Raw genomic sequence first — 19,131 nt, 5'->3', positions numbered from 1 at the left:
CCTTTCAGCTGACGGCCTCACATGAAGCCAGGCTGAGTTTCGCTGATAGTCTCTGACTTTTTCAGTGTTTGCAAAGGCCAAGGCAATTAGTTAACAATCATTGTTCAAGAGCATCATGTAGATTAGGAATAAGGCTGTCGATTCCTTGTTTCACTGAAGCTGACATTTCATTTTTTTCCATAAACAATCATTGTCCCAAAATTTTAGATATAACTCAAGCCATCAGAGCCTGGAGATTTTCTTCCTTTCATGGTGCCAGATAACCCTGTTAAGATATATATATTTTTTTTTTACATTTTTTTTTTAACCACAGAATTTCTTGGAATTATCAGAAAGACATGAGTTTCATTATGTGGTTGCACTGCCTGAATTATAATAAGAACTATAAAGGGTACTGTATCTTCTGAGATTCCTGGTCATGTGTTTCTGTGGAAATATGACCTCAGCTAAGTTCCTCTTCTTGTGGTCGCCTTGCGTTGCAGCAAAAGTTGATTGTGATTCAACCTCTTAATGGATGGCCGCTGTGTTTTTCTGTGACCCTGCCACGGCCTGAATGCACGACTTGCATTTTCCCCATGTTGCCCGATTTGCTGCAAATGCCTGTTCCTCACCGACACAACAGACTCTACTGACCAGAGTTTTTCTTGGGACTTTGTGTCACAGTCATGACCAGTGTGGTGATTTGTTTTGTCTTGTTTTTTTGCCTTTTCTTCTTTAATTAATGCACTTGTTTCCACACTGGACTCACTGTCAATAATATACACTTGTGGTGGAACAAAAAAAAAAATGAATAAATAAAATTTGAAGACCCAGCTATTGGCCTATCAGTGTGACTTGTGGTTTATTTATCATTTGAAATGTGTCAGTCCTTTTTCTGACAAGTTTCAATTATTGTTATCGTTAAACAGCATTGATGCGAGGCACATTAGAGAGCCTGTGTGTTGTTTCAGACAGTGTGAGACATTAAAGCAAAGTTTACTTTTCATTTGAAGTTGCAGATTCAGCATGGAAGTTTTTTTTTTTTTTTTTTTTTTTTTTTTTTTAATGCAGAAACACAATACCAAGAATGTGAGAGGATACAGCCTTAACCACACAGCAGAAGTGCAAAATGGGAAGAAAAACCATGAGAACAGATAAATCCACCAGGTGGATTGAGATTGAGAGACACTTAACTATAGGCTACTATGCATAATTCTATGCTGATGCTACTATAATTGTACTATAATGCATCAGTCTGCTTTACTAGTGTTCAATCATAGCTGTGATCTACATCGTAACAAACTTTGCACTGTGACGGTGCAAAAAAGCCTGGACATGACCACTCACACCGTGTTTTTTTCTTTTCCCAACAGTTTTGTTGCTGTAGTTAGGTAGTTAAGGTATGGTTAGGGCTTTAGTAAAGACCAGAGGCCTGTACCATAAAGCTGGATTTCGGCTTAGCGAGGTAACTTCAGGGTTAACCCTGGGTTTTCTGTACCACAAAGGTGGTTTACTTTTTATCGGGGTATGTTGCCGTGGTAACATACGCTGAAGACCTAACCTGCTCCAGAGCAGAATAAGAGCTCAGCAGGTAGAAAAGCCCCACCTATTGACCAATCAGTTCATTGGAAAATGGCCTGCCCATTGGATGAGACAGGGTGAAGAAGTAAAGCCTTGTACATGTGTAGGCTATATAGCCTCCAACATGTACATATACATATGCTACATGTATATATATATAGTAAGCGTAAAGACCACTTTGGAGTATGTTTTTATTAGTGGTGTCAAATTATCGCGTTAATTGAGATTAATTAATTACAGTCATATTTAGCGCGTTATGTTTTTTAATCGAGTTAATCTAATTTTTCATCTCTAATTTTACTTTTTATAAAATCGGTTTGTAGGCGTTGGGCTTCCTATGCTTAAGTTGTTGGGGGTGGAAAACAATGGTCAGTCACACCCTGAAGTGGACATTGATTGGAGGTCATTGTGTTTGTGCCGGCCTGTCACTGGCCCGGTGGCCTGACCGTCTTTTTTTTTTTTTTTTTTTTTTTAAACACGTCGCCGGCCGGCTGGCCTCACCAGTCTGATCTTTTTTTTTTTTTTTTTTTTTTTTAAGTCAGAGAGACAGGCCAGGCCAATCAGAGGCCAGCAACCTGTGAAGAGGTCAAGACATGATTGGTTTGTTTTGATTAACACCCGCCCCAACAGTCCGAGTCCGTTGTAAACAGGCAGCATGTTGAGGAGGGGGTGTCGCGACTCGTGTGTGTGTGTCTGACTGTGGAGGAGAGGAGAGAAGGTGGAAGAAAAGGTTGCGTGATCGAAGTTAATACATTACCGTATTCATCCGAATATAAGACGATATTTTTTCCATTGAAAATGCCCTGAAAAAACGCCCTCGTCTAATATTGGGGGTCTAAGCAAATACACATGTATTGTATGTAAACCAGTAGGTAGGCTCGCCTGATGCCGCGATTACCGGCGAATGGCCGCATTGCGCAGTCATTGCAGCCGCGTATGAACAAAAATTGATATGGCAGTAGGCTATGTGTGCGCCGCTCACCTGTCAGATCCGGCAGACCAGACCCGGTGCCGCGGCCGGCTCGCCTGATGCCGACCGGTGGCTTTTTTATTCAAACAAGATTTTGTCCATATAATTTTTTTTTTTTTTTTTTTTTTTTTCCAAAAAAGGGTCTTGAAAAAGAGGGGTCGTCCCCCCGACCCGCATCGGACTGATCTGCTGCAATAATGTAATGAATTTAAAGGGAAATACCTCAAGTTCAGGGCTTTTCTCAGCAATTTTAGGTGAGATTAAAAAAGAGATTAATTAGATCAATTAATTACAGATCATAATTAATTAATCTCTCAATTTTTTTAATCTCTTGACACCACTAGTTTTTATACTTAGTTTTTATTTGCTCCCACTTTCTTTTTGCTCCACTGGGGTTGCATCTGAAAAAATAAGGCTACAATTACATGCCATATTGACAAATTTCATAAACAAATAAATTTATGGAACACACAAATGTTATTATAGTCAGATCTACTCGTGTCGTCATGGTGGGGAAGTAATATTATAATCCCACTAATTTACGCATTGACACAGTCGGCGATTTTTTGCCAGCATTTTGCAGCTTCAACTGTGTTGCTTTTTGCCTGGATCATGGATTTATATTCCCTGTATTTATTTCAGATTACTGTCTGCTCCTCTGTCTTAAAGTATGTGGCTCGGGTGGATTTTTCCATGTCTGCCACTGGTCGTATGCAGCAAACACCGCCCTTTTTATGTGAGCGCACACAGATCTAGATTGGAAAACCCTGGGTTCAATTAGTGAGTTGATAACCGGCTTTATGGTACCAAAAAAAAAGGATTGCGGATGTCTGGTTAAATGAAGCCAAATAACTAAGAGAAAGCCCGGGTATGTTAATCCAGCTTTATGGTACAGGCCCCAGGCTTAGGGAGTAGAGGACTGCATTGTGAGTCTTTTACTCACTTTCTGTTCTACTTCCAGTCTCAACCATGCTGTTATTTATTGGCATGTCATACAACATAATTGGATATAACAAACAAAGGGCAATTTAATAGGAAAAAATGTTTTTTTTTGGTTTTTTAGATTCTGCTGGACCTGCTGCAGTCTCAACTTTGTAACTTGGCTTTATCCTCGCTCCTCTGTTCTTCCTCATTTTTGAAATTGAAATTAAAAGGACAAGTTGCCACTCCTGAGGGTTGCGCCAAGCTCTCCCTCTTCTCTATAAATTAGACACCAGTCGCTCCAACAGCACTTTGCCTCCTTACACTCCTTACACAGGAGCCATCCAACTGCTGCTGGCCTGATCTTTTTCCTCCAAAGCAGGTAAATCACTTCCAGTTCACTGTAATCTGTTTACTACTAAACCCTACAGGGTTAGAATTTTGTACTGTCTAGACGAGAGGGCAAACTCAGTACAGGTGCAGATTATCACTCCACACAACAAAATGGAAATGCTGAAAAAATCAAATCTGCACATTTAAATGTAACTGTTTTCAATTTGTGTAAAAACATACTCATTTTAATATTCTGTTTTTTAGTATATCCTGTTGGCAACAGTGAGCATGGTGCTCTTTAACCCTTTAAGCCAAAGTCGCAAAATTGCGACAAGCAGTGGTAGTAGTGCTGAGCGTAGCGAGAGCAGAGCAGAGCAGAGCGAAAGAGTGTTTTTTCATTTACTCATGATGCCGAGAGGTCGGTTTACCATCGACGAAGTACTTTGTCAGGTACTGGCTGACTCCGATTCCGAGGAGGAAAACATGCAGTTGTCCAGTGAAGCAGAAACTGACGTTAGTAGTGACGGCGAGTCCGCGCGCCATAGTTCACAATCAGCACATTGTATAGCGGATGCTTCACCTCAGCGTGGCCGGGGTGGAAGCATTCTGCGAACGCCAAGCAGGGGACGTGGTCGAGGTGGCAGGGGGGCTCATAACACCACAAATATGGGTGAATGTAGCGGGGATGAAAACAAGCGCGGTTGTCATGGCAGACGCGGGAGAAGCCGCCGTAAAAAAAAAACACTCCGGCGCCTAAAGGGTTAATTTTGAAACATTTTTTTCCATCATGATTTTGCATAAGGAAACTCACAGTAGCAGTGCTGTTGTTTGCATAATACTAACACCAGAGTTACAGATATTTTATTTATTGAAAGATGAGTGCAAAAAATATGACATTTTCCACTTGTCTCTCCAGATGGCTGTTTGTTTCTTGTAAACATAAATGCCATGCACATTTTTATTATCCATTTTTTAGCCGCTTTATACCAGTACTCTTTGTGAAAAGGCACTAACCTGGACTTGTGTATAGATGGCTGCTGTGTGCTGGATGGTTGTGGCGCTGGCCTTCTTCCTGTCTGCAGGGACCGGTGTGGATGCCGTGGACCAGAACCAGCTTCAGACGATTGTAGCTGACATGTTGGGAAGGTGAATCAACATGCTCTATATTCTACTCAAGGCTATGACAAAAATCCATAGTCATGAGCATTCATGACTGATTTTGCATTTTATCTGATTTAAAGTCAAGGTTGGAAACATAGCTGCGAATCTTCTTAACCAGTAATTTTCTGGTGATTGCACAGTTTAAAATAAATAAATAAATAAATAAAAATCATTTAGTGAGCTGATTTTATGGAAAAATCCTACTGACCACCATTCATTTGACTCATTTTACTCAATTTAGCCTACTTTCAGTGCTTTATGTCGCCCCCTGGAGGTGGTCTCAGATATTCTTGTATGTGGAATAGCTCCCTAAATTATCACTAGTAATATCTGGTGTAACTGTTTCCTTTCACAGGTACAGAATAGGTGGCCAATTCAGTCTGGCTGTAAACATCCCACTGAACAATACTCAGGACCTTCAAACTGCCCTTGGGCAAGTCTTTGATGCTGACCCTGGGGCCAACGTGTCAAGGACAGTTTCAGGTGGTCGAGTGTACACCGGTACCTGGGTGGTAGCCGCCGGAGCAGACAAAATAAACAACCGTCATGCAGAGCTGCGTGTTCTGGACAGTTTCCGAAGCTTGCTCAATAAACCAGAACGTAAACTTCTGCTCTTTTACTCTTACCTCTCCCCATGTGATCAGAAATGTACAAACGAACGGCATCGTGATACAATCATTTCAAGGATTAACATCATTCAGAATTGGCATGATTATGCCTTTGTGTTTTCCAAAATATTCAAGCCCAAAGGTTCTAATCCCATTAGCGAGGAAAACCTGAAGGCATCCCTTGAACGACTCGGGAAATCCAAAAACACTGGGGGGTCAGAAATTGGCCTTGCCAATATATTCCGTTGTGATAGAAAATATAATGTGATGACGTGTAACAGCTGCTCCACCCGTGGACAAGTGACTCGCCAGTGTATTGCAGACACTTCACGACCGGGTCCCAGTGGTGTTTTTATTGGTGGTCCTCGTCGGGGCAGCGGGCAAGGGGGGGCTCAGAGTCAGAATCAGAGGCAGGGGCTCAGTACCAGCCTAGGGCAGAGGCACAGGCTCAGTACCAGCCTAGGGCAGACGCAGGGACAGGGGCAGGGTCTCAGTACCAGCCTAGGGCAGACACAGGGTCTCAGTACCAGCCTAGGGCAGAGGCATGGGCTCAGTACCAGCCTAGGGCAGAGGCATGGGCTCAGTACCAGCCTAGGGCAGAGGCAGGGGCAGGGACTCAGTACCAGCCTAGGGCAGACGCGGGGTCTCAGTACCAGCCTAGGGCAGAGGCACAGGCTCAGTACCAGCCTAGGGCAGAGGCACAGGCTCAGTACCAGCCTAGGGCAGAGGCACAGGCTCAGTACCAGCCTAGGCCAGAGGCAGGGGCGAGGTTGGTATCGGGGTTAGGGTCAGTTAGGGTTAAAGGGGTTAGGGTAATTGTCAGCATTCAAACTGGTCTGTCTGTCTGTTTATCATCTGGAAACCCCGGGATAACAGTCTGTTCTACTACTTATTATCTTTGATTATGAAAGGTAAAAACAAATACTGCCTAACCCTATAAGAAGCTCTGTGCAGGAAACACTGCAGAAAGCTTATATGCCTCCACCTTTCCTTTGTGAGTCTTATTTTGATGTTCCAATCTTTCAAGCTGTCTCTCCTTCTAGTAGTAATCTTTGAGGAAGGAAACTGAGGAGGAGCCTATTCAGGAAGGATTTTTTTTTTTTTTGAATGCCACACCCAGCTCTTATCAGTAGACACAATATCAGTAAACAAGTCAATTAATCACCAGCTGTCATGTATTAAACCATTCGATTTGGGCAAGATTCTTTGCTTGCAATAATATAATAGCATATTGAATTTTTTGTACATTAAAAATGTTGACTTTTATTTGATTTGATGCCCTGTGTCATGTGTTTTTTCATGTTTTATGTTGGAAAAGCTTCACTTGAGTGCCACTACTACTTTTGTTGTGTTTACATGCAATGACAATAAAGGCTTTTCTGATTTCTGAGTTCAAATTTTATATATTCAAAACACCATAACACTACTGGACTCTTACGTTAAACAGGAACAGGGTATTTACCATCGTGTTTTCTCTTCCATGCTTTGTCTAAAAAACTCTCCAAAACAAAAACTAACTATAAAAAGCCTAATATATCAATAAAATGCATAATAAATTGCATGTAGTGTATTGTGAAAAAAAAATTCTTATTACAGCACAACACTATAACTTCAATTTGAATATTGTAGAGCAGTGGTTCTCAACCTTTTTTGGGCCAGCGCCCCCCTGTACATCATCCAGGTTGCTTACAGCCCCCCATTAAATATAATGTAGTTTGGTCATCTTCCCTTAATATTAATGTTGATTATTATCAAGTTTTGTAGTTATAATTAGTATTCTTTTTAATAAAAAAAACCCTGCACTTTACAAATTGACAATTTTTACAATCTTTATTGAGGTGTCGCTTGATTACTAACCGCAGCCAATCGGAAACTGTGGATTAAACAGCAGCTAATCAGAATGATGAAAAAAAGGGTTTATTTCAGAACGGAGAACAAGAACAGCATTACAACGTTTACTGGACTAGGATAGCCTATAACAGCCCTAAAAAGTGCCGTGTTGTGTGTTCAGCTCATTCACAGTGCCTCTATTCTGTGCACCTCATCCATGCTCCTATATTGCAACACTTACGGTATAAAAAATAAAAAGATGTTTGGCTCATTCCCGTTAACTCAGACACACATGCCCCAAATCCATCACCAAGATTGAAGTGTCTTTAAAATTGATGCTTTGGACTTAGTTTCAATGTATATCGTGAATTAACGCGCAGTGTGGTCCGTGGCTGAGTAGACAGGATCAGCCAAGGCTTAAATCGCATAGTACATGCATACAAAAATATATACTAGGCAAAAAAAGTTCTGCACCGCTTTTTCAATCTATAATTTCTCCCCTTTATTTATACCAAATAGTGTTGTGTCTTATGCCGTTGTAAAGCTTTCCAGTGAGATACAACTTGTAAGGATCCTGCATTTCTGGAATGAGTGACACCGGTAATTGTGTGGGAAGCGACCAATTTTTTTTTTTGACAAAATCCCCTGCAATATTTTTTCAGTTGATCATTTCTCCCATTTAACAATACCAACTGGTGTTGTCTTTTATACCGTTAGAAAGCCTGATTAGTCCCCTTTTCAATGAAAAATAAGTTGTAAGGATTGTCAATCGATTGGTATGACCAACATGGCTAAACATGTCCCCTCCCCTTCTTTTTGAGGGGGGCAAAATCCCATTCATTGTGTTTTCAGTGGATCATTTCTCCCCTGTGATAATACCAACTGGATTTGTGAGTTATACTGTTGGAATGCCAGTCCCCTTTACAGTAGGGTATAACTGTAAGGATGAGGCAACACAGCTAAACAGGTGGGAAGCACAATATTTTATTCATTTTCTACTGGACCTTAGCAGCGTGTGGAACTTCCATTTGCAGCAATAACAGCTTCACACCTCCTCCTCATGCTGATCCACTGAAAAAAATTGGTCACTTCCCACACAATTACCGGTGTCACTCATTCCAGAAATGCAGGATCCTTGCAAGTTGTACCTCATTGGAAAGAGGACGAATGAGGCTTTACAACTGTAGGATACAACACTATTGGGTATAAATAAAGGGGAGAAATTATAGATTGAAAAAGCGGTGCAGAACTTTTTTTGCCTAGTGTATATTAATCCTCGCGCTGCCTAGGTCAGCGGGTCAGGACAGCCTTCGTGGCGTTGCTCAGGCAGCGGGGGCACCTCGGGCCAGGGTTCGGCAGCTCCGCCCGGAGACGGCAAAGAAGAGGCGTGCCGAAGTCGAGTCACGATCCTCGGGTCCGCGGGCCACGCCATTCGGCGCCGGAAGGAGCAGTGTGGTCGGCCCAGGCCGCGGCGGGAAAGTCGGGACATCGAGAGGAAAGTCGAGAGGAACAGCAAAGGCCGGCGCTCGTGAACGGACCGGGCTCGGTCGAGGTGCTCGCGGGCTCACGATTCATAGCGGTTGATTTTTTGGTAGAAAAAGAAAAGAAGAGAAGAGAAGCCAATCGGGTCTGTGTGTGTTTGTGTGTGTGTGTGTGTGTGTGTGTGTGTGTGTGTGTGAGAGAGAGAGAGAGAGAGAGAGAGAGAGAGGCGGTTGATATTCATTTATACATTATTACACAGGTATTTCCCACACAACACATATCTCATGTGAAAGGAGTTATACTACACAGTTTTTACTAGATGCAGTCACTAGCGGCGCCCCTCCAGCAGATGGCACAGCACACTCACACACACACTCTCACACACTCACACACACGTAGCCCCTACGCAGGCCCTGGACAGACAACAAGGTGTCTGTCCGCCGAACTACATCATTTTCGGCATTTCGCCCCTCCGGCGTCAGTTTTCAAGTGCTAAGTGTTTATATGATGTGTATATAAAATTTCTTGTGTGTTTTTGTATTGACTTGCCCTTATAGTCCAACACTTTGCATTTATAATAAAGCAAGCAAGTTTTGTAAAAACCATGACTCTTCATTTAGCATAGGCTTGTCAGTGAAAGTCACAATATGGCCATATCAATATCACAACAACATGGATTTAAAAAGGTTGTTCGATATTAATTAGCTCCAGCTCCAGCTCCAGCGTTAACCTCTCTCTCTCTCTCTCTCTCTCTCTCGGTGGCCATGTCTTCTATGTTAAAGCCATAATTTCGAAATCGAATTCTGATAACAACTGCCGCTCCTTTTAAAAATGGCGCTGCTGGCAAACAACAGGAAGAGCAGTGACCATACGTCACAGGGTCTACGTAGGTCTGCAGAAAAAAAGCCGCGCCCCCTTGCATTTTGTCGGAGAACTGCTTAGCGTATTACGCAGAAGCATACGGGGCACACACCATCTGCGTAGCAACTGCGTGCGCGTTGTGTCTAGTGTCTGCAGACACTCGGCCTTTACTAGTCAGGTTTCCATCCAAATAAATCACATTTTTTCAGCAAATTTTGTCAAAATGCGCAAAAGAAAATGTGAATGTAATAATAATAATAATAATAATAACTAATAATAAGACTGTAGCGTAGAAGTGTGACGTGGTATCTGGTCCAGTCATTGTTTATTCGCAAAACCTGTTTCCACAGCAAAAAGTCGCATTTTCTTTTATCGATACGCTGAGAAATCCACCCCCTCCAAGCGTAAAAACTTTTTTGCGAATTTTCGGCCGTTTTTCGAATTTCTGCTGTTTCCATCCAAGTTTTTTTTTTTCCCGCAATTTCTGAAAATGCGAATAAAAATAGGTGGATGGAAACACGGTTATTGAGAGAAGGGAAGGGAAGGGGGCAATACTATGATTGGCTTAAACGAGCGTCTCAACCAATCAGAGCATTTGTTGTGGCACACATGAACCAGCAAAGAAAAGAACTGCGGGGACAGAAAAATGGAGGCGGATTCGCCTACCCAGCTCCTTAATGGAAATTTTCATTTTAAATCTCTGCCGGACAGTGGAGTGGATTAAGCCAAAGTGATCTGTAACCACTGCAAAGCTGAGTTTTCTTACCATCAAAGTACTTCGAGTTTAAAGTACCACTTAAACGCTCAACACACTGCTGGTGTTGACAGATAAACAAAAACGCGACAAGCTAACAGATGCTATATTGATAAACGATGGGAACTGCGCTCACATGCTCTGACTGTTATGAAAACAGAAGAGAGACATTTTGCTGAAACATGCGCCGAACATTTCATGCAAGTTGCACAGCAGTGGAATGTTTCGAATAAAGTCAGCACCCTTGTGTTTTTCTTTTTTTTTTTACATGTGATACTTGATACTTACAATTTTGCATCAATATTGTTTTTTTTTTTTAATTATTATTTGCTTATTGATCTCAAACAATTACATCTGTATAGCCTACAATAGACATATGACACACACACACACACACACACACACACACACACACACACTGTTTCAATGTTCTTTTGTTATTTGTTCATCCAAACATGCTTTGGCAATATTGTATGTGATACAGCCATGCCAATAAAGCTTCATTGAAATGAATTGAACTGAACTGAATTGAGTGTGTGAGTTGGTAAACGAGTGTGCGAGTGAATGAGTGTGAGTGAGTGTGTGTGTGTGAGATAGAAGGAAATCTGAATACGTAGAGGACTTTTAGTGTGTATTAGTACATAAGTGAATGTGTGTGTGTGTGTAAGTGAATGTAACACATTTCAACACATTTTGGATTTTTCTGTGTCTACATTCAAGTCTATATTCACAAGAGACCTTGAGACACGCAAGGGAAATGCCAATGCCAACATTGCATATCTGAGGGCCTAAAGTCTCTACCCAGAGCGGACCGGGGTGAGGTGTGGACCTCGGTCAATCAAACATGGACTTCACAGACTAAAAAAATCCACAACAGCAACTGAATAATAAACATAATAAACCAAAAATAATAAATCAATCAATACAAAAATAAATTTAATTTAATTTAATTTGTAACTAACTACTGTCAGTCTTAATTTGGTCTTCTAAAACTAGAGTTTCTGTTTTCTTTTTCTTTTCTTTACCTTTTTTTTTCTTCTATTAGCTTCTGTTAACCATTCTCTAGCCTGAGGCAGGCCATATTTATCATTGAGCTTTCTTTTCCCTTGTCCAACCTTTTCTATGTCTTTCACAAGTTTTGAACATGTTTCTGGTGCTAGTTTGCTGTTAAATCCAAACTTTTTCCTCCATATTTTTAGATTTTTTTTTATGTGCTTTGGATCTTTTTGTTGCGTATCTTTGCATCCCCATTGATTTCAGGTTCTGATTCACAACAGTTACTTCCCATTTGCTATTCCCCTTCAGCAGCCAACCAGTTTGTATGACATAAACGTTCCGAGCAACTGGTCCAGTCAGCAAGAATACTGTTTCAGTTGAGACACTGTTGAAATATATATACCCCTTTTACAACAGCCAGTAGTTGCACTACTTTATGTTTTATTGTCGTAATGCTTCATCTATTTGTCAGTGATGCTGTTGTCTTTTTTTTTTTTAAACTGCAACTGAATAATAAATATAATAAACCGAAACAATGAATCAATAAATACAAAAATAAATTTAGAGTTTATAACTCTGTAACTAACTACTGTCAGTCTTTATTTGGTCTTCTATGGACTACTTTTGACTTAAATTCACTGGTTTTATACAGGTCTTTAGTTAGTCGTTCACTCTCATAAGAGAACTCTTTTTTTATTACCTTGAGTCCGATGAATCTGTGTTTTCTCTCTTTTTAAAAGATCCCGTCACCTTTTCCTCTTTCCAGTGGTGACTGGCCTCTGGTGACAGCAATTCAGCTGGAGGTCTTTTTTTTTCTAAGAGTAAGAGTAAACTGTAACCCAGTTTCTAGCAAATACTGATGTAACTATTTTTTTTTTTTGCACTGTACATATTTTTCTTTTCTTTACTACTGTAAATATTGTTTATTACTGTATATATTGTCATTACACTGTTTTTATTTATATAATGTCTGCTTTCGCTGCCTGTAGAGCTGCTAAACCAATTTTCACAGTAATGTTGGTGACAATGTTAACAGTGGCAATAAAGGATTCTCATCACAGTTTGTACACTCTCTATCCCTCCACACTCGCGGTGCCCCTCCAGCAGATGGCGTCCTAGGCTAGCCTATACCGCCCAGAGCCGGCCTTTGAGTGTATGTGTGTGTGTGTGTGTGTGTGTGTGTGTGAGAGAGAGAGAGAGAGAGAGAGAAGGAGACAGAGAGAGACAGAAACACAGAGAGAGAGAAGGAGAGAGAGAGAGCAGACTGTATACAAAAATGAATGATCTGAACTGACAGAAAACAAAAACATCATAACAGTTTAAAAAAAAAAAAAAAAAAAAAAGACGTCTAGGAAAGTTCAGTACACAGTACAAAGCAGACACCAATCTATGCCACTCCTCATGCCACAACTCAAGTCAAAATTCAAGTCACAATTCAAGTCAACACTGCTTCTTTTCAGTCACATCTTACACATTACATTAACATCTTCACCTCTTCACGTCTCACATCATGTGTGTGGAGAAATGACATTTTTCAAGGTTCAGTTGGCAGCTACAAGCCTACATTCTATTACCATTGGCAAGACACACACACACAATGTTGCACAGAGACACTGCTGGTAATGCTTGTCTTACCTTACCAGAAGAAAAGTGTGGTTCAGTCCAGCTTGATCTGTCTGATGCTCCTGTAAGGGGTTGGAGTCTGCAGTGAAGACCACAGTTTGAAAAGCTTCATTTAGAGACAAAAGGACACACACACACACACTCACACACACACACACCCACGCGTGCCTGTGTTGTGTTAGACTTTGTTTGACATGAGAGACAGACTAATGGAACGTTCTGGAAACTTTTTATTGCTTTATTTTTTTATTTTGTTTATGTGAGACATGCAACGTGTACGCAACCTCGAAGACCTCTTAAAAGCCTCCTGTAGCCTCGGTCACACTGACAATCTACCTCCAAGCATTGGTGTGTATGACTCTCCTGCTGTCACAGCATTACAGTTTTTCTCGATTGCTAAGACACATTTCTCGAAAGTTGCTCTCCTCTTCTCTAAACTGTGAACACAAAACCCAATTTTCAAGCTACATTCACAAAACCTCAGACTCCTCTTGCAAAACCAAACTTTCACCTCAAAACAGTTCAATCTGTGCTCAAAACTGAGCTGTGTTGTCAAATTGTGCCCGAGTCCATCAAAATTAAAAACACTACTTAGCAGTCACTAAACACTACATAGAAAAATAGAAAGCACAATGCTCAGGACATGAAGCTGTAGAAATAAATGTTTATTGTTCACTGTAGGCTAAATGCATGTTGCAGAACAAAAAACCTGTGCATTTAGCACTTGTACATAGTAAAAAAAAAAAGTACAAAAAACAGAAATCTTGTGCATTTACACATAGCACTTGCAGTACAAAAACAAACAGAAATCTTGTGCATTTAGCACTTGTATACAGTAAGCCTATGTAAAAATAAAGTACAAAAATATACATGGAATACTAGGCCTACCAACAGTTAGCCTAACCCTCCATTACAATACTACAGTACATTGGCATAGTGATGTACTGAAACATATATTTACTTACAGTACACTGTGGTACAGTATATAGTATAGTCATACAGTAATTGCTGTCAACATTTACATACTATAATGTCAATAACGGTAATTACCTGTTCTCTTCTCTAAATCTTCGGATTATGGTGGACACAGTGAGTCTACTGATGTTTGGTACATCAGTCATTTGTACATCAGTCAGTCCTACAACTACATCAAACTCTGAACCACTGATCAAGAGAAAATGTTGATTATGCCTCTCTCTTGTATGTGTCTGTTATGAATTGTATGTATAGTACACATGTGTCTGCTCTATGTGCTGCATGTGCTTGGCACTTTTTGTGCTCTATGTTGCTTTCTGTTGCTTTAAATGTGATTATGTCTGCATACAGGTGCTGTGTTGTACAACCAATTTCAGTACTACTGACAATAAAGTTGTATCGTAGCGTAGCGTATCGTATCGTTTGGTTGTACCCTTTGTCCGGCCTCCCTCATGCTCATACCATGGACAAGAACATGGTCAATCACAGTAGCTCTGATTTCATCAGATATTACTGTTCTTTGTCTTCGCTGACCTCCTCGACCACCTCGACCACCTCGACCTCCTCAACCTCCTCGACCACCTCTCACACGAACTCCTCCTCTCAGATTTCTATCCATTGTAGGGCCTCACACAGCAGTGCTCTCTGAAATGGCTTATATATGTTCCATCACATCTTTAGCCACAAGTGTGATCAGTTTTGAGTTGTTGTGTTCAACCAGTGACACCAGTGCTTTACTTGTGTTTGACTTTTGCTCCCTGTGCTCACAGTTCACGCTTTACTTCTGTCCCCAATCGCTTGACTCAATTTGTTACTACTTTAGATTTCCTTATCATATTAGAACTCTGACTTTCCTTCTTTACACTCTGATGTCAATTTCACATCACCTTGTTGTCAAAACACAACACACAATTTTTCAGGTTTGCACACACTTCTCACATAAAATCTCAAAGCATCAATTGACAACACACAAATATTCAAATCTCTAAACTTTCGGGTCTGGCGAGCAATTTGCAATCAAGGACTGCAGCATAAAAGGAGGCTTGACCCTCTGTTTTGTTTGATGAGCAATGGAGAACAGAGACAACAGTCAGAGAAGGAGAGGGGTACGAATGAGAGGAGGAGGAGGACGAGGAGGAATAGGAAGAGGAGGAAGAGGTGGAAGAGGAGGACGAGGACGAGGAGGAATAGGAAGAGGAGGAAGAGGTGGAAGAAGAGGAGGAGGAGGGGGAAGAGGAGGAGGAGGAAGAGGAGGAGGAGGACAACAAGGAGAAGCAAGAGAAAGAAGGAGAATCCGAATCTCCAATGAGATTCGTGCTACTGTATTGGACCATGTGCTCAACCATGGGAAACGTTTAAAAATAAAATGTTTTGTCTGAAAATTTGTGTGATGTTTTATGTTTGTCTATGAGAGAAGTGGGCATTGTCATTGATTCAGTGTGTTCCATTTCTATAATTGTGTTTTCAATTTTGCTCTTCAGTGTTCTGTACATGCTTGGTAGTGTTCAGCCAAAAGCTTAGTTGTGTTTATTCAATGAATGGTAGGCCTATGTGTGTGTCATGTGAAAATATGGCTGTGTTTACCAAATGAAAACACGAGTTCCATTTTGTGAACATGTTAAGAGATTTGATGGCAAAGAGTTGTTTGTCAGAACTATGGCTATGACTGCGAGGATAGAACCCAATTGCACGACTCCTAGACGAGAGTTTCAACTAAATAGTGTTATGCCCCGTCTAGGGGTGCGGAGACATGACATGAAAAAGGCCCCATCTTCCCCAATTCTCAAATAGCCAGCAGGACAACTTCTCAAAGTAAACAGTTATTTTATTTTTACATGGATAGGTAATTGTGTTCAAAAACAATAATTTTAGCTTTGGGGTGAACTAAGGCCAACATAATAAACAAAACAGTTCTGAATGAAAAACAACCAACTCTAATCCTAACAAAGAAAACCATACAAACACTTACCTCCCTAGTCTAACAAAAAACAGGAGAAAAAGGATCAACTAAAACGGCGGTTCACCCCTACTGCTCTATATACAACGATTCACAAGTGATGCACACAAAAGAACTGGCTGGCTGGTTGAGAGGTGAGGAGGATAGGAAGAGCCTGCTGCTGCTGCTGCTGCCATCTTCATCTTGGGCCTTATATAGCTCCTCTCTTGCTTCATTAGCCAATCCTGGGACTGGAGAACCTCAGCCAATCCACCGTCACTGTGGAGCCCATGTGCTAACAAAGATAGGGAACAAAAAAACAGAGCACACACTCCAACGAACACTTCACACAACGACAACAGTCGTAACACCCCCTTTCCCAAGAATTAAACATCCCCTAACATGTTTAATTCCTGAAAAAAAAAAGAAAACTCACAACAATCTCAAAATCTAGAAAGGGCATCTGCCATTACATTTTCGGTTCCTTTTAACACAATCCTCCATCCTGGGGAGCGGAAAGGAGTCGGGCTTGGTGACGGCATTTACCCTACGGTAATCCGTACAGAAACGTGGAGTTGCATCAGGTTTTGGAACCAACACACAAGGGGAACTCCAAGCACTGATGCTGGGAACAGCTAAACCATTCTCAACCAAATAACTTACCTCCTGCTGCATCAGGGCCCGTTTGGCCGGATTTACACGGTATGCCTGCTGCTTTATAGGTGTGTGACTCTCCACATCAATATCATGCCATAAAACAGAAGTTTGACGGGGATGATCAGAGAAAAGCAACAAATTATCCTCAATCAATTTAGTGATGTCTGCACGAGAGGAATCAGACAAATGAGCCAAAAAGGACTCCAAATCACTTAATACCTCCGAATTTTTTAGTCGAGCGGCTGGCAGTAAACCGCTCTTCTCCGACAGCCCATCGCTGGAAGGATGATATTGAGGAGGAGCAGCACACACGGACACCACCGGAGCAACAGGAGGAGGAACCTGTGGATCAGTGACTCTGGAGACATAGCGTTTCAACATGTTAATGTGACATACTCTGATTTTTCTCCTACGATCTGGGGTTTGGACAGCATAGTCAGTGTCACTGATTTTTGGATCCACTACATATGGACCGACGAACTTGGTCTGAAGACTGGAACCAGGCAACGGGAGCAACACCAGGACTTGATCACCTGGCTGAAAGGTTCTGCGCACAGACTTCATGTCGTAACGACGCTTCATTTTTGTTTGGGCCTGTGCCAGATTTTCACGGGCCAATTGACACACATGACGGAGACGCTCATGGAAAGTACTGACATAATCTAGCAATTTATGTTCAATTTTGGGTGTCTCCGACAACCACTTTTCTTTGAGGAGCCGGAGAGGACCGCGCACAGTGTGACCGAACACCAGATCACACGGACTAAATCCTAGGGATTCCTGTGGAGTTTCTCGCACAGCGAACATCAACAGAGGGAGACCCTCATCCCACTCCCTGTTGGACTCCAGACAATATTTGCGTAACATGGATTTTAACGTCTGATGGAACCTCTCTAGCGCACCTTGAGACTCTGGGTGGTAAGGACTTGACTTAATGTGTTTAACTTTTAACTCTGTCATGACCTGTGAAAATACCTTAGACATGAAATTTGTACCTTGATCTGTTTGGACAGTTTTTGGTAAACCAAAGGTTGTGAAAAACTTAACGAGAGCTTTCAGAACAGGCTTGGCTTTTAGAGTGCGTAATGGGATGGCGTCAGGATAGCGGGTGGCGGCGCACATCACTGTCAGAATGTATTGGTTTCCAGATTTAGTTTTGGGCAGAGGGCCGACGCAATCAATCAACACACGCTCAAAGGGCTCCCCAAGCACCGGTATGGGATGCAGGGGGGCCGGCGGGACAGGTTGATTCGGCTTCCCAGCAATTTGACACACATGACATGAGCGGCAATATTTCGCCACATCTGATTTTAACCCTGGCCAAAAGAAACTACGCAGCACTCGGGAGTATGTTCTCTTAATGCCAAGGTGTCCTGCTAAGCTGCAGTCATGTGCAAGGCTGAGCACTTGCTGTCGGAACGCTCTCGGGACAACCACTTGGTTCACCATATTGACCTCACTGGAGTCGGGGCTCCACCTGCGCATTAACACACCTTTATCAAAAAAGAAAACAGGTGACAGGTTATCTTCAGTGGCTAGAGCAGAGGACAGACAGAGAGTTAAAGATGAGTCATTTTTCTGAGCATCAATCAACAGTTTTCTGGTCACATTCAAATTCAGCTCAGAATCAGCAAGGGACAGATCAAACTCATTCACACATGTTGGCACATTCTCATTTTGTGTGGACGTAACTGAAGTGGCAGGTTCACTCTCATCTAAAGTAGACATAAATGACTCAGACAAATCCACCACATCACCAAGTTTACGAGCCTGTGCGCGCGTCACGGCGCACACGGGAAACACATTTGGCACCGTCAAGACAGAGGGGTCAGAAGCGGGCACATCAGAAATAGGCACATCAACAACTTCAGGTGGAGGAAACACTTTTCCCCCGGCCAAATCATTTCCCAGAATAAATGAAACGCCACTAATCGGGAATCGTGGGAGCACGGCAACTTTCACACATCCCGTCACTAGGGGGCAATGCAAGTGCACCATATGTAGTGGGGCCCGAAGTACACTCATTTTAATTCCCCACACCAGCAAATCAGATTCACAGGCAGTTTCAGCTGAAAGTGGCAGAACATCAGTCAACATAAACGAATGATAGGCAGCAGTATCTCTGAGGATCGTAACAGGCACTTTGTCTTCCTCCTCTCCGGTTAAAGACACAAAACCATCAGAAACAAAGGGCTTGAAACGAGGATCAACCTCCACATTTAACTTAGACTCAGATACAGGGTCAGACTCAAAATGTATGGCGGGTGGAAGCGCGGTTTGAATGAAACCCACCCCAGCGGGAGCTTTAGCGCTTTTGAGCTTCTTTTCTTTTAAGAATAGGGCAAACAGCGATCACATGTCCTGGCTCATGGCAGTAAAAGCAGTTGCGGCTCTCACCAGCTGCTGGTGACGCGTTTTTGCGTGTCAATTTTGGCGACCTATTTTTACGCTCAGGTATATGGCT

The 19,131-nt window shown here is 42.0% G+C and overlaps 1 protein-coding gene across 1 annotated transcript; it reads left to right on the top strand.

Moving 5' to 3' along the window:
• The first annotated feature begins 3,751 nt into the window (after positions 1-3,751).
• On the top strand, positions 3,752-8,915 carry LOC115357819 (uncharacterized). Its single transcript, XM_030049534.1, has 4 exons — positions 3,752-3,833; positions 4,761-4,930; positions 5,301-6,322; positions 8,710-8,915. The coding sequence occupies exons 2-4, from the start codon at positions 4,815-4,817 to the stop codon at positions 8,913-8,915; spliced, it is 1,344 nt and encodes a 447-aa protein (XP_029905394.1). The 5' UTR covers positions 3,752-3,833; positions 4,761-4,814.
• Positions 8,916-19,131: the final 10,216 nt, after the last annotated feature.

Source organism: Myripristis murdjan, chromosome 1 (genome assembly GCF_902150065.1).
Source record: "Myripristis murdjan chromosome 1, fMyrMur1.1, whole genome shotgun sequence".
In the NCBI taxonomy this organism is placed as follows: domain Eukaryota; kingdom Metazoa; phylum Chordata; class Actinopteri; order Holocentriformes; family Holocentridae; genus Myripristis; species Myripristis murdjan.
This window is presented reverse-complemented; position numbering and strand designations above follow the sequence as displayed.

Bases quoted from the DNA above. Each gene is read 5' to 3' on its own strand.
- LOC115357819 (XM_030049534.1), top strand. From the start codon at position 4,815: ATGGCTGCTGTGTGCTGGATGGTTGTGGCGCTGGCCTTCTTCCTGTCT. The intron at 4,931-5,300 runs GTGAATCAACAT...TTCCTTTCACAG, and splicing joins GTAGCTGACATGTTGGGAAG to GTACAGAATAGGTGGCCAAT. The intron at 6,323-8,709 runs GTTGGTATCGGG...GGCGTTGCTCAG, and splicing joins AGGCCAGAGGCAGGGGCGAG to GCAGCGGGGGCACCTCGGGC.